The 13,766-nt window shown below is 41.8% G+C and overlaps 1 protein-coding gene across 1 annotated transcript in view; it reads left to right on the top strand.

Annotated features, from left to right (window-relative positions):
* The first annotated feature begins 4,165 nt into the window (after nt 1-4,165).
* The window catches only part of DYRK4 (dual specificity tyrosine phosphorylation regulated kinase 4), a 52,265-nt gene continuing 42,664 nt past the window's right edge, over nt 4,166-13,766 (top strand). Inside the window, exons 1-2 of the mRNA XM_053555871.1 lie at nt 4,166-4,200; nt 8,457-8,550. Of these exons, the coding sequence (XP_053411846.1) occupies nt 8,464-8,550 (87 nt within the window). The 5' untranslated portion in view covers nt 4,166-4,200; nt 8,457-8,463. The remainder of the gene's footprint in view (nt 4,201-8,456; nt 8,551-13,766) is intronic.

Genomic DNA, 13,766 nt, shown 5'->3' with positions numbered 1-13,766 from the left:
CCCGCCCTCAACATGTTTCCTTAGTAGTGGTACCGCCAACAGTGGGGGGATTATATGGGGTGGCCATAAAGTTCATGTGCAGTTTAAATAGTTAACAACTATTGCACTACCATGTACACTCTTGACCCCTGTCTCAACTGAGGGCAGGCACCAGTGGTGCTAGGCTTTTCCGTGACTGGGGACCTTCAGACCGGTCCTTACTTGCCCTCGTTACTACTTAGCTATGAAGACTTAAATTCAACTCAGCTCTTTACAAAGCTTCGATTTAATATCTGCTTTCTGCTTGGACCAGACTGTGTACTCCTGCAGGCCAAGCTACTGTCATTTAATTATAAACTTTCCTTTTTCGTGCTTCCTAAAGCCTGGCGCAGACTAAGCTCTCAAAAACCGGATACTTTGGATAACCACGTGTTTTTGTTTGAAGAGGGGAGAGTAGGAATAATTTCAGGTCGATTTCGTCCAATTCTTGCCCTATTCTCTAAAGAACTGGGGCAAGAAAATGAGGAGCAGGAGAGATGTGTTCTTCAGGCTGATGTGAAAGGTGGATTGGGGCTGAAGCAAAGCCTGAGCCCTTTCAGCTCCGGAGTCACAAAAAGGGCCCAAGTCGTTTCTATAGCGACGGGAGGAGGGTGTGGTCCTCGCTGGGGCCGGCTGGTGACTCCTGCGAGCCCCCTGCAGCGGCGGGCGGTGCGCGCCGGCCGATCGAGCACTTCCCTCCTCCCACCGCCCCGAAACACAGTGAGGGTTCGGAGCGAGGGCGCGGGAGGCCGAGGGTGGGGCGTCGCGGGGCGCAGTTGGGAGCCAACTTCTAGGGGAAGAAGTTTCCGGGACCACCGGGGGAAGGAAAATGAAAGGCGTGCGGAAGGCAAAAAAGTAGACTCGGGAGAATGGGTCGGAGGAGAAAAGGGCGCGGAGAGGGAAAGGACGATTTTAAATCTTACTCTCAACAGGTACACCTCAGAACCCAACACGAGTCTCCTTTTCTGTTTAAAAGACTGTTGCATCGCGGCTCCTACTGAGTGCGGGAAGGAGACAGAGGGCTTCGAGGGGACTCCAAAGTCTTACCCTGAAACTGCTTCCTGCCCTGACCCCAACGCCTCGGGACCTGAGACTTTCCACCTGCCCTTTTGTCCTCGTCCTGCATGCCAGCCTGGTGGCCCTGAGTCCTTCATGACCGCATGCCTCGCGCTGAAGGGGGTCTGGCTGACGGTGAGCCCCCGGGCCTGGGCGCCTCTGTGCTCAAGCAGAGCCCAGCCCCTGGAAACAAGAGCAAGTTAAGGTGTGTGGGCCGGCGCACTCTCAGGGAGAACTTGAACTTGCTTCTGCTCTAGAAAGATTCCCAAGATAGCAAAGCTTTTCTTAAAAAGAAAACGAATGACGCAAATTTTGAGAATTTTCACTTGTAGTCAATTTGTGGCATTTGCTATGTTTAACATGTCCACCAGCCCATCAATTAGAACTTAAACTTGTGTTTGAAGTAACTCACAGCGGCCAGTCTTAATTCAAGCTTCACGGTTCAGGCTTAAGTGGAGACTTGGCAAAAGTAGATGTTCAGACTGTGGAAACAACAAATGCACTGAAATGTCCTTTGTCTTGCTTGAGGGATTTAACCAGCTACCTACAGTTAGGTATGTAACACTTAGGTGCTCTGAGGAATTCTTCACACGTGGACTATGCCTAATTGGGTCTGTAACTTAAGCCTATTATTTGCCTTCTTTGTTGTAGTGGATATTAAAAGGATGAGTGTAAACCTGAGAGCAATCTCAGTACATCAGCCACTGATTACGCCTTCTCCGACTCTATATTGTTATCTGCAACTTGGCTAGAATGCATACTTTTCCAACATGTGGCACACCTGGTGCTTGGAGTTAATGGCCTTAGCTGACTCCAAACCCAACATGAGTGTGTTGCAAGGGCTAAAAAAGAGCAAACGCTGGTGTAGGGTGCGTTAATAGAAATATAATGACCATATCATGGACCATAAAGGTCTCCCTGTCTCAGTTAGCAATGATTAGAACATAATCTAGACAGTTTAAGAGAGACCATGAAAAACTAGAAAATAGAGAGGTATGGCTCTCTCTGCCATACCTTGATATTCTATTATAGGTTTGAAAAAAAAAAACACAATACCTGGAGATGTGTAGATGCAAGGGAGAGAAACAAGCTTTTTTCTACTCAAGTGTTGAATATTCAAGAACTGTTATGAGTCAAAAAGAGGGTAGACTTGTTCTTCGATGCTTTGCGTAAAACAACGAGATCAATGGAGGATATTTTACTCAATATAATTTATTCTTCCAACAAATATTTATCAAGTATCAACCATATGTAAGTTAACAGCTGAATGAGAGATAAGTTATCTGGAAAAATCATGCAGTCACACAAATATTGTAACAGAGATAGGACAACTATAGTTGTCAGAGATACTATAGAGAGAATTCCTGTCCTGGGTAGGAAAAGGGACAAGATGGTTTTTGGAATCTTTTCCAGCTCTTAAGAGACATGAGTTATTGAACCTCAAGAATTCCAAGGATATTTGCAGAAGGGCTAAGGAATTGTCTTTGGCAGCAATGAGTGTAACTTAAAGTACAGTTAAATAGAAGAAATAAGATCTAGAGTTCAATAAATCAGTAACCTATAGTAAACAATAACCTATTGTATATTTCAAAAGAGAATAATTTGAATGTTATTCCCATTACCCTGATTTTGAAAGGGGTCTCTGAAAAGCAAGAAGCAGCCCCTATTATTCAGAAGGATCTCTGAAAAGCAGAGAGCAGACCTGAAGGAATCGGTTAGAAATTAACAAAGCAGGGCGGCGCCTGTGGCTCAGTGAGTAGGACGCCGGCCCCATATGCCGAGGGTTGAGGGTTCAAACCCAGCCCTGGCCACACTGCAACAAAAAAATAGCTGGGCGTTGTGGCAGGCGCCTGTAGTCCCAGCTGCTAGGGAGGCTGAGGCAAGAGAATCGGGTAAGCCCAAGAGTTAGAGGTTGCTGTGACGCCACAGCACTCTACCCGAGGGCAGTACAGTGAGACTCTGTCTCTACAAAAAAAAAAAAAAAAAAAAAGAAATTAACAAAGCATAGGGCCAGAGAAGATTAACATTGGAATGGACTTATCTGAAGGCAGACAGAACCACAGGGCAGAGGGCTCCCATGTTGACTGGAAAAGTTACTGGACAAAGAGGATCCAGCCACCTATTACTTTCAGCCAGTATGCAGAGACGGGGATAGGTCCACTAAACTTTATTTGTCTGAAGGCTGGTATTCTGGAGAACAGTAACAATAGCCTCCCCAAGACTGTTCCATTCTTTCATTTCCAAAATTACAGTTTTATACGTGAAAGTTTAAGCCAAGACCACGTCAATCCCTATTCCAAATAATAATCAGCATAACTCAATGACCTATTACATTCAAAAGTTAATCTCCTAAATCAATCCACCTAAACTACTCAAGATAGGCATCCTTAGGGTGGGAGCTGAGAGGTCAAAGGCTGAAAATAAAAATTATCCCCAGATGCAAAAGGAAAGGAAAAAGGAATCCAGGTTCTGTGTGGGCAACAGCAGCCTTCATTTCCACCCCATGAGAGTGAGCTGAGTTGGAGAAGGAAGTCAGCATGCGGTTAAAGATGGATAGGCCTTTTAACGTACTCTATTTGATCCTGGTGGTTCCATCTGCTGGAAAAGGGTGTGTCACCTCTGGCCAGGGTACTTCCTGGAGTGGCTTGAAGGGCCTCCCTGGAAGGTATATGAATGGATTGCCTGTGAGGGTGGCAAATAGGCTTTCCTCTGGCTCTCTTTTCACAAGAGATGGTGGCTTCTGTACTGGTCCTAAACCAGTAGCTTATACCAGCCCATCCTAATCTAGGTTTTGTGCCTCTGATGTTAGTGGTGTGTCTTTCAATTCTGTCTGATTACCCAAGAACCTGCTGTTTAAAGCTCTGGTATGCTTTCAGTTTGATGACTACTCATTGCATTAATGCATCCAAACATTGCATGTACTCTGAAACTATGTACACATATTATGGATCAGTAAAAAAACAAAAAAGTGGAACTGAAGTACATTAAATTCATGATCTGTTCACAGAAATGCAAAGGCTATCTCTGCAAAGCTTTCACGGCCACACGTTCAACCCCAACGGCAGCCCCAAGGACATAAAGATCAAGCTACTGCCAATTACAGTTGAAATACTGAAATCATAACAGGTAAATCTCAAAAGACACATTTCCTTTCCAGACATTGAAGTACCCTAGACATAGATAATGCGTATATACAAAACAATTTGAAATATGATAAGGCTAGCTCCACTATTTGTGGGTCTGTCTTGCCCTCCAAAACTCCTTGAAAATAAGGATTCTGTTTTATCATTGAATCCCCTATGCTTAGCACAGTAGTTAGCACACAGTTAATGCTCTGAAATTTTTTGATGAATTAATCTAAACTAGCTTAGATTTCTCTTCCCTCAGCAAATTTTCACCAGGTCTTCAATAAATGAAGCATCATCCTCACCTCTATGGGAACAAAAACAAAAACAACCAAATAAGTTCCCGATCTATGTACCCAGGAGACAATCAAGTGAGACAAACATTACCTAAGATAATTAACTAACACCAAAGCTGGAGACCAAATGACAAAATTAACTCCTTAGATAAAAGTGCTTTTGAGGGTGGCGCCTGTGGCTCAGTGGGTAGGGCTCTGGCCCCATATACCAAGGGTGGCAGGTTCAAACCTGGCCCCGGCAAACTGCAACAACAACAACAACAACAACAAAATATCCGGGCATTGTGGTGGGCACCTGTAGTCCCAGCTATTCTGGAGGCTGAGGCAAGAGGATTGCCTAAGTCCAGGAGTTGGAGGTTGCTGTGAGCTGTGACACCATGGCACACTACCCAGGGCCACTAAGTGAAACTCTGTCCCCACCCAAAAAAAGTGCTTTTGAATTCCAGAGGAAAGAAATTGATTTGGAGAGCCAGGGAATCTCTGATCTACATGTAAGTTAATGATGAGCATTTTTTTTTTTTTTTGAGATAATCTCACTATGTCGCCCTCAGTTGAGTGCTATGGCGTCCCAGCTCACAGTAACCCTAAACTCCTAGACTTAAGCCATTCTCTTGTCTCAGCCTCCCAAGAAGCTGGGACCACAGGCGCCTGGCTATTTTTTGATTTTGGTTGCAGTTGTCATTGTTCAGCAGGCCCTGGCCCGACTTGAACCCGCCAGCCTCACTGTATGTGGCCAGCACCCTACTCTGAAGTTAGGGGTACCGAGCCAAGCATTTTTTTTTTTTTTATTTCAGGATAATGTGAGGGTACAAACAACTAGGTTACAATATTTGCATTTGTTAGGTAGAGTCCCCTTGCAGTTGTGTCTCCCACCCAAAACGTGTGCCATATATACCCTTACATTGAAACCATTAAGTGAGCACATCAATCCTCCTCCCCTCCTTGCTTCCTGTTCCCCTCCCCCCAACTTAAATTGAGTTTTTCTCTTATGTGGGCATGTATTAGATCATCTACTGGCTTCATGTTAGTATTCAGTATACTGGATATTTGTTTTTCCATTCTTATGATACTTTACTAAGAAGAATGTGTTTCATCTCCATCCAGGTTAATACAAAAGATGTAAAGTCTTTTTTGTGGCTGAATTTTGTTAATCCATTCCTGGGTTGATGGACATTTAGGTTGTTTCCACTTCTTGAAGATTGTAAATTGAACTGTGATAATCCGGGGCAAATGTCCTTATGATAAAATGATTTTTTTTTTCTTCTGGGTAGATGCCTAATAATGGGATTAAGGGATCAAATAGGAGGTCTAATTTGAGTTCTTTGAGGATGCTCCATAATTCTTTCCAAAAAGGTTATATTAGTTTGCAGTCCCACCAGCTGTGTAAAAGTGTTCCCTTCTCTCCACATCCATGCCAGCATCTGCATCTTTGAGACTTTGTGATGTGGGCCATTCTTACTGGGGTTAGGTGATATCTCAGGGTGGTTTTGATTTGCATTTCTCTGATGATTAGGGACTATGAGCATTTTTTCATAAGTTCATTAGCCATTCATCTGTCTTTCTCAGAGAAAGTTCTGTTCATATCTCTTGGCCAGTGGTAGATGGGATTGTTTGCTTTTGTTGATTAATTTGAGTTTTCTGTAGATTCTAGTTATCAAGCCTTTGTCAGATTCATAACATGCAAATATCTTTTCCCATTCTGAAGGCTATCTTTTGCTTTACTTGTTGTGTCTGTAGCTGTGCAAAGCCTTTTCAGTTTAATTAAGTCCCATTTGTTTATTTTGTTGTTGTTGCTATTGCCAATGATGATTTTAAGTTTTTAGAATCAGTTCTCAGAAGAACATTCACTCTAGCTCTGAGCTAAATTTGTTTCCAGTCCTTCACACAACAAGATACAAGCAAAATATTAAAAGCATTTTAGGTCAAGCATGATGGCTTACGCTTGTAATCCTAGTACTCTATGAGGATTGCTTGAGCCCAGGAGATTGAGACTAACCTGAACAAAAGCAAGATCCTGTCTCTACAAAAAATTTACAAAAGTTAGCTGAGAAGCAGGAGGATCACTTGAGCCTAGGAGCTTGAGGTTGCAGTGAGCTATGACGACGTCACTGCACTCTAGCCCAGGTGACAGAGACCCTATCTTAAAAAAAAAGAAGAAAAGAAAAAGCATTTTAATTCTTTTCCTATAATTCACCATGTATTTTGAGGATAAAAATAGCATTTGAAAAATGCTCAAAAGTTTGAGGTTGCTGTGAGCTATGACACCACAGCACTCTGTCCAGGGAGGCAGAGTAAGACTATGTCTCAAATAAATAAAAATAAAAATTAAATTAATGTTTCCTCTCACCTCCTTTAGCCCTATTCCTCATATACTTTATCATTTCTCAATTTAATTTTATTTTTATTGGAATATATATAATTTACAATCTGTACCATTATTAACTGTATAGATTAGTGGTAATAAATACATTTACGTTCTCCCATACACACACACAACTTTTTCTTCTCCCCCTGCCCCTTTCCCAGCCTCTGGTAACCACTCATCTAATTTCTGTTTTCATAAAATCCACCTTTTTTCTTTTTTAGCTCCCACAAATAAGCAATATTTTTCTTTCTGGGCTTGGTTTATTTCACTTACCATAATGGCCTCCAGTTCTATCCATGTTGCTGCAAGTGACAGGACTCCGTTCTTTTTAATGGCTGAATAATATTCTATTGTGTATATATACTACTTTTTTTTTTTTAATACCACATTTTCTTTACTCGTTCATCCACTAATGGGCACTTAGGTTGAGTCCGTATTTTGACTTTTGTGAATAGTGCTGCAATAATCATACAAAGGAGTGAAAATATCTCTTTCGTGTATTGATTTCCTTCCTTTTGGATATATATCCAGTAGAGAGAATTCTTACAGTATTTCTTTCATATCCTTCAATACACCTGTATAAGGGAATGCAAACATTTTAATTTGTAACCAATTTAGAATTATATACATTGTTCTATTTTTGCTAAATGTATGATAGGCATACATAAATGTTTACTTCAATTTTTAAATGACTGCATTAATATTCCATAAAACGTGTGACATATTTTTAAACTTCCCATTGGAGGTAGATTAAATTCTGATTTTTTACAATGTATGCTTCAAGAAATGTTAGCGTGATTTTTCTTCAGTCTGAATAATTTCAAAATCGTGGTGCCATCATCATTTATTATGTGTCTGGAAGAGCCTGCCAGTGGAGTGATGTGCAGATGCAAACACTTTTTGCTTGGTCCCTGTTCTGCTGCGATTTCTTGTGATTCTTGATTCCTCCAGCTCTTGTTAGGGTAGAGGCTGAAAAGGGACTTCCAAGGGACACAGAGCGGGGTTTCAGCAGTGCTCTGCTGATCTAATGCTGGTCTAACAAGGAGAGTGAGTGTCCTGAGAGCTCTCTGAGACTCACCTTCCACTTATATAAATCCCTGCTTTAACTAGATTCCATAAACAGTTGCAAGTTTTTTCATCTTGCAGTGATTTAATTATTCACAGAGCTATACTGTGAATGAAAGGCAGGCCTGGCTGAATGAGATCCAGGAAACACATTTGTATCAATTGTTGCCTTGTTCTTTTTTCTATAGGCATTAAATTGTCCAAGTAGCCCAGGGACATGCCCGTATTTTGTGAAGGATCACTGGGGTGTGCCAAGAGAAGGAGGATGACTTTGCAGTTAGCTAAGGGAAATGGGTCTCTTGGTGTCTTGAATGGCTAATCCCTGCTCGTCTCCACCACCTTCCCTAGCTCTTGTCCCTCTTTTCAGATTAGAGGAAATCAGGGACCTTGCTTCTGCTGTTGGTCTGCTGCTGGTCTGCTGCTGCCTTCTTTTCTGCAGCCCGCCCTGCTTTCTTCTGCCCCTGGGTACATGGGCCTGTGCTTAGATTTGACTCCTACTGCCGATGTGTTTTTCCGCTTTCTCTCCTGCAGGACTCCGATGGATGCTAAAAAGTCAAGGAAATACACTTTGACTTCCTTCCCAATTTTGAAAGAAAGAAAGAAACAGAATTTCAACTCTATGAAGGTAAAGATCCTTGAATTTCTGCTGGGGAAGAAAGGTGTCATTATGAAGGCTGGGGAAGCCAGGATCCGGTGGTGATGCTTGTTCCCCAGCACCTGTGAGGATAGCATGAGGCAAGAGATGTGGAGGGCATGCTGGTGGGCAGAGCCAGGTCTGGGTAGGTTGGGGGGGGGGGTGGGAAGGAAACAGCTGGAGGGCAAGGCCTTAATCCAACAGGTGACTTGTATTTGGGGCACCACTTGGTAAACGCATCCACCGTGTCTTTTATTCTGCTCTGCGTATCTGGGACCCCACCAGAAGTGTCCTAGAATAGTTCTGAACAAGTTTAAGAACATTTCCAGAAAGGGTTCTGTTTTTTCCTAACACAGACATGGTGTCTTTTTTATTCTGCCTTAAAAACTAGTGAAATACCTCAGCTCTGGAGGTAAGCTTGTGATTTAATGCCTCTGCAATTACCATCTGTGGGACCAACTCCTAAAGCAGGTGTATTTTTCAATCTAATACCAACCACTCAGTTTGAATTTCTCAGCTTGTTCAAAAAAATCATACACGTGCATATTGTTTGGGAATCTTTGTCCTGAATGTTTTGCAGCAAAGTTTAGCCTAGAATTCTAGTCTGTCTGAATCCTGCCTGTATCACTGATTGGGAGAGCCAGAGTTCTGCAGCCTACCCAAGGCCTAGTAAAAATCTCCTTCCGTAGACCATATACCACCTTCTTAAAATTACGATTCCAGGTCACATCCTCCAAGCAGAGTTCCTGATTTAACACTAATATTCTTCCCCTTAGGCTTATAACTCAGGGAAACAGACCCTAATGCAAAGTTCTTTGATCCGCTTGCACCTCTGTCATTACCACATACAACAACAAAAAAATTCATTTTGTAATTCATAGTTGCAAATTTTGTTAATGCCTAAAACATATGTATTTTTTTCTGACTACAAAGACCCAAGAGGTAAAACTTTTTTTTTTTTTTAGAGACAGAGTCTCACTTTGTCACCCTTTGAGTGTTGTGGCATCACAGCTCACAGCAACCTCCAGCTCTTGGGCTTAAGGCAATTCTCTTGCCTCAGCCTCCCAAGTAGCTGGGACTACAGGCACCCACCACAACGCCCGGCTATTTTTTTGTTGCAGTTTGGCTGGGGCTGGGTTTGAACCCACCACTCTCGGTATATGGGGCCGGCGCCCTACTCACTGAGCCACAGGTGCTGCCCAAAACGTTTCTTTTAATATAAAATAAAATTACAATAAAATATTTGAAATATTAAATTTATAGCAAACACAGTAATATAATGAAGATAACATTTGTTAGTTCAAATTTAAAATATTATGCAAATGGAATGGTCTAGGTCATGATTTTACTTTACCAAAATCATCATGAGTTTTGCTACTTGCATTTTTTTTTAGCTACTTGAATTCACATTTATCAAGTGCTAAGATGCCTCTTACATGAACCTTAGAGGCCAGTGCTATTGTTATCCCCAAGGGACAGATGGGGAAACTGATACACAAACAAGGTTGTCTATCCCACGGTCATAAAGCCAGTGAGTGGAGGATGGAATTCAAATCCATATTCTTAACTGCTTTGTTCTATGCCTCTCTACTGAGTAATGCCAACTCTTTTCAATGTTGTCCTATAAATTCCTTATATGATTTGGTTTTAAGACAGTCTCACTCTGTCACTCTAGGTAGAGTGCTGTGGCATCATATCTCACAGCAACTTCAATCTCTTGAGCTCAAGAGCTTCTCTTGCCTCAGCCTCCCAAATATCTGGGACCACAAGTGTGCACCACTACACCTGGCTAGTTTTTCTATTTTTGGTAGAGATGGGGAGTTAGCTATTAGTGGTAATAAATACATTTATATTCTCCCCTGCCCCAACTTTTTCTCAGGCTGGTCTGGAACTCCTGAACTCAAGCAATCCACCTGCCTTGGCCTCCCAGAGTGCTAGGATTAGAGGCATGAGCCACTGCACCCAGCCTCCTTGTATGTTTAAATGAAGGAAAACAAACTGCTAGAATTACAATGACAGAAATTGTCAAAAATAAAAAAAAATACATTCAAAACATTTCATTTATGTTGTATTTTACAGTAACTACTGGCAAGCTTATAGTATCATTTTAAACAAGTATTCAAACTTATAACTATTATCTTTATATTGCTCATTATCTAATGGTGCTTAAATGTCTTTTCACCATCTATTGGTTTCCCCTATAGACTTCTCAGTCAATTGAATTTAACAGGTTCAAGTAAGGAAATAGCAAACAAGTCACCTGTCTTCTGTACATAAAATCTTGGGTTTCAGTGAACAGTTATATGATATTAATTGGAGGATGAAAATGAATTAAATGGGCTCAGCACCTCTAGCTCAGTGGCTAGGGCACCAGCCACATACACTGGGGCTGGTGGGTTTGAACCCAGCCTGGGCCTGCCAAACAACAATGACAACCACAACCAAAAAATAGCCAGGCATCGTGGCGGGTGCCTGTAGTCCCAGCTACTTAGGAGGCTGAAGCAAGAAAATCACTTAAGCCCAAGAGTTTGAGGTTGCTGTGAGCTGTGATACCATAGCACTCCACCAAGAGTGATATAGTGAGACTCTGTCTCAAAAAAAAAAAAAAAAAAAAATGAATTAGGGTGGCACCTGTGGCTCAAAGGAGTAGGGCGCCAGTCCCATATTGCACTTGGGGTGGTTCAAACCCAGCCCCAGCCAAAAACTGCATAAAAAAAAATAATAACTACTTTACCTAAAAGAATGCTGACAATGACATAGCTGTGGATCTCAGCATATCAACTGCCCCAAGCAGGCATTTTTCAAAACATTTTAAATATTCAAAATAACAAATTATAATATTAAATACTATCAAAATAAAATTTATAAAGTTTTTTTTTTTTTTTTTTTTTGCTTTTTTGGGGTTTTTTTGCAGTTTTTTGGCAGGGGCTGGGTTTGAACTGCCATCTCTGGCATATGGGGCCGGTGCCCTATTCCTTTGAACCACAGGTGCCACCCAAGATAAGTTCATTTTTTAAATACAGACTTGGTAATATTTCAACCAAGGGAGTTTTTAAAATGTGATTTTTAAAAATTGGTTTTTAATTTGATTTTACCTACAACATCCTGGTCCTTTCTTTATTAATATAAGCCTTTTTTTCACAATGCCCCCATTCATTTGGCTAACACGTGGTAGAATCTTAAAGACCCATCTACTGCTGAGAGGGCCATTGTCTGATGCCTATGGAGGTTTCCCATCCTTCCCTCTTAGCTGGCAAAGATCAAGGAGCTCTCAGGGCCTTTACTGCACTTCAGGAAGATGCGCCAAGTGGCAGTTTGTCCTCACTGCCATCAGGAGGAACATGACCCCTGGACTTCAGTCATCTCTGCCCCTAAACTGGAAGACGCTTGGCTTTTGTGCATCTCAATGCTGCCTTGCGGCTAGTTTCAGGGTCTTGGGCGTTCCGGGGTCTCAGGTCAGGCCATGCCAGGAGAAGCATTGGGGAAGGGTCTGAGAAGAAAGCTGTTAACTTAGGATTTTACTTTATAATCGGACAAGGAGTAGGTGCTGCAAAGTAGATTCAAAATTTTGCTATGGGCACATTTTGTATTTCTAGCACCAGAAGCACAGGTAGTGTTTCTCTGTTAATTTCTTAAATCCTATAAATCACTCAATTACCGAATGCGCTTCCGTAGACAGGCCTTCACTTCTCACCCTAACTATATATCTGTTTGTTCTCTTGTTTTTCTGTCTTATTCTCCAGAACTGTCCAACATGGTAGCCACTGGCCACATGAGGCTGTGGAGCCCTTAGCATGTTTCCAACTGGAAGCGTGCTGTGTCAAATGCACACCAGATTTCACAGACTTGCTGTGGAAAAATCAATGTAAATTAACTTGCTAACAATTTTTTATAATTGGGAGAATTTTTGTTGAGGTATTGAGAATCAATACCTCAACAAAGCTGCAAAAACATTATGTTCATTACATGAGTATTCTAAATAGGTTGTGTGAAATAAAATCTATTAATAAACTTAATTTTGCCCTTTTATACCCTTTTTCATGTGGTGACTAGAAAATGTAGAATTATACCTGTGGCTCACAGTATATTTTTGTTGCACAGAACAGCCCTAGAACTGATGTTCTGTAGTGGAAAGGTGTCCTCAGGCTGGTTCAGAGTGCTGAGTCCCCAGAATCCACAACGGGGCCTGGCACAGCCTGGCCTTTGATGTGTAGCATAAAAATCAGAAGAGCATCCACTCTTATGTTCCTGCTACACATGCTTATTGAGTGTTTCTGCTCACTTCAGGTTTTGTTCTAGGTGCTGGGGTTACAGCAACTGGGGATACAAAAACTCTCATGAAGCTTGAAATTGAGATTCTTTGTAGCAAGATCAGATGTTTAGGTTAGATGCTGAGAATGGTAATGACCATCCTTCATTTTCCTTGGCAGGCAGTAAAGAGTAGGGATTGAATAGGCCAGCGGTTCTCGACATTGGGTATATATTTACCATCACCTAGGGGCGTTTTAAAGACTTTTGCAATCAGATTCTCTAGTGCTCATGAACACTTAAAAAAAAATTTTTTTTTTGTCTATCATGTGGGGAGAGATGTCCATTTAAATACCAGATGTGAGACCTTGTTTAGGCCATTAAGTTTCCATTTGCTGGTTGTGAAACTGGCATCATTATTCCTCCATCCCCCGATGTGGTATTAAGTGAGGGCAGTGAGCAAGAGCAGGTGGCAGGTGGTGGAGGCCCGGTAGAAGCACTGCTTACTTTTGTTTTCCTGTGTTCTCTCTCCACTTATGAGAAAGGTTTCCTGTAAGACACAGGCTTATCAATGAGTTTTAAACAGTAAAGAGAGTATCTAGGTGTTATTCATACCGTCTCCTTTCTGTGTCTCATCAGCTTCCATACAAAAAAAAAAAAAAAAAACAACAACAAAAAACAAAACCTGATGAACCATTTGGTTTTGCAAAGGAATGGAAATCAGACCCACACTTGTAATCCCAGCACTCTGGGAGGCCAAGGCAGGTAGATAGCCCAAGCAAGAGACCCTGTCTCTAAAAATAGCTGGGCATCGTGGCAGGCGCCTATAGTCCCAGCTACTTTGGAGGCAGAGGCGAGAGGATCACTTGAGCCATGATACCATGGCACTCTACCAAGGGCGACAAAGACTTTGTCTCAAAAAAAAAAAAAAAATAGGTATGGAAATCATTTCATTCTAA

This window comes from Nycticebus coucang, chromosome 12 (assembly GCF_027406575.1).
Source record: "Nycticebus coucang isolate mNycCou1 chromosome 12, mNycCou1.pri, whole genome shotgun sequence".
Taxonomy (NCBI): Eukaryota; Metazoa; Chordata; class Mammalia; order Primates; family Lorisidae; genus Nycticebus; species Nycticebus coucang.
Note: the sequence above shows the minus strand (reverse complement) of the source record. Positions and strands in the feature narration are given on the sequence as shown.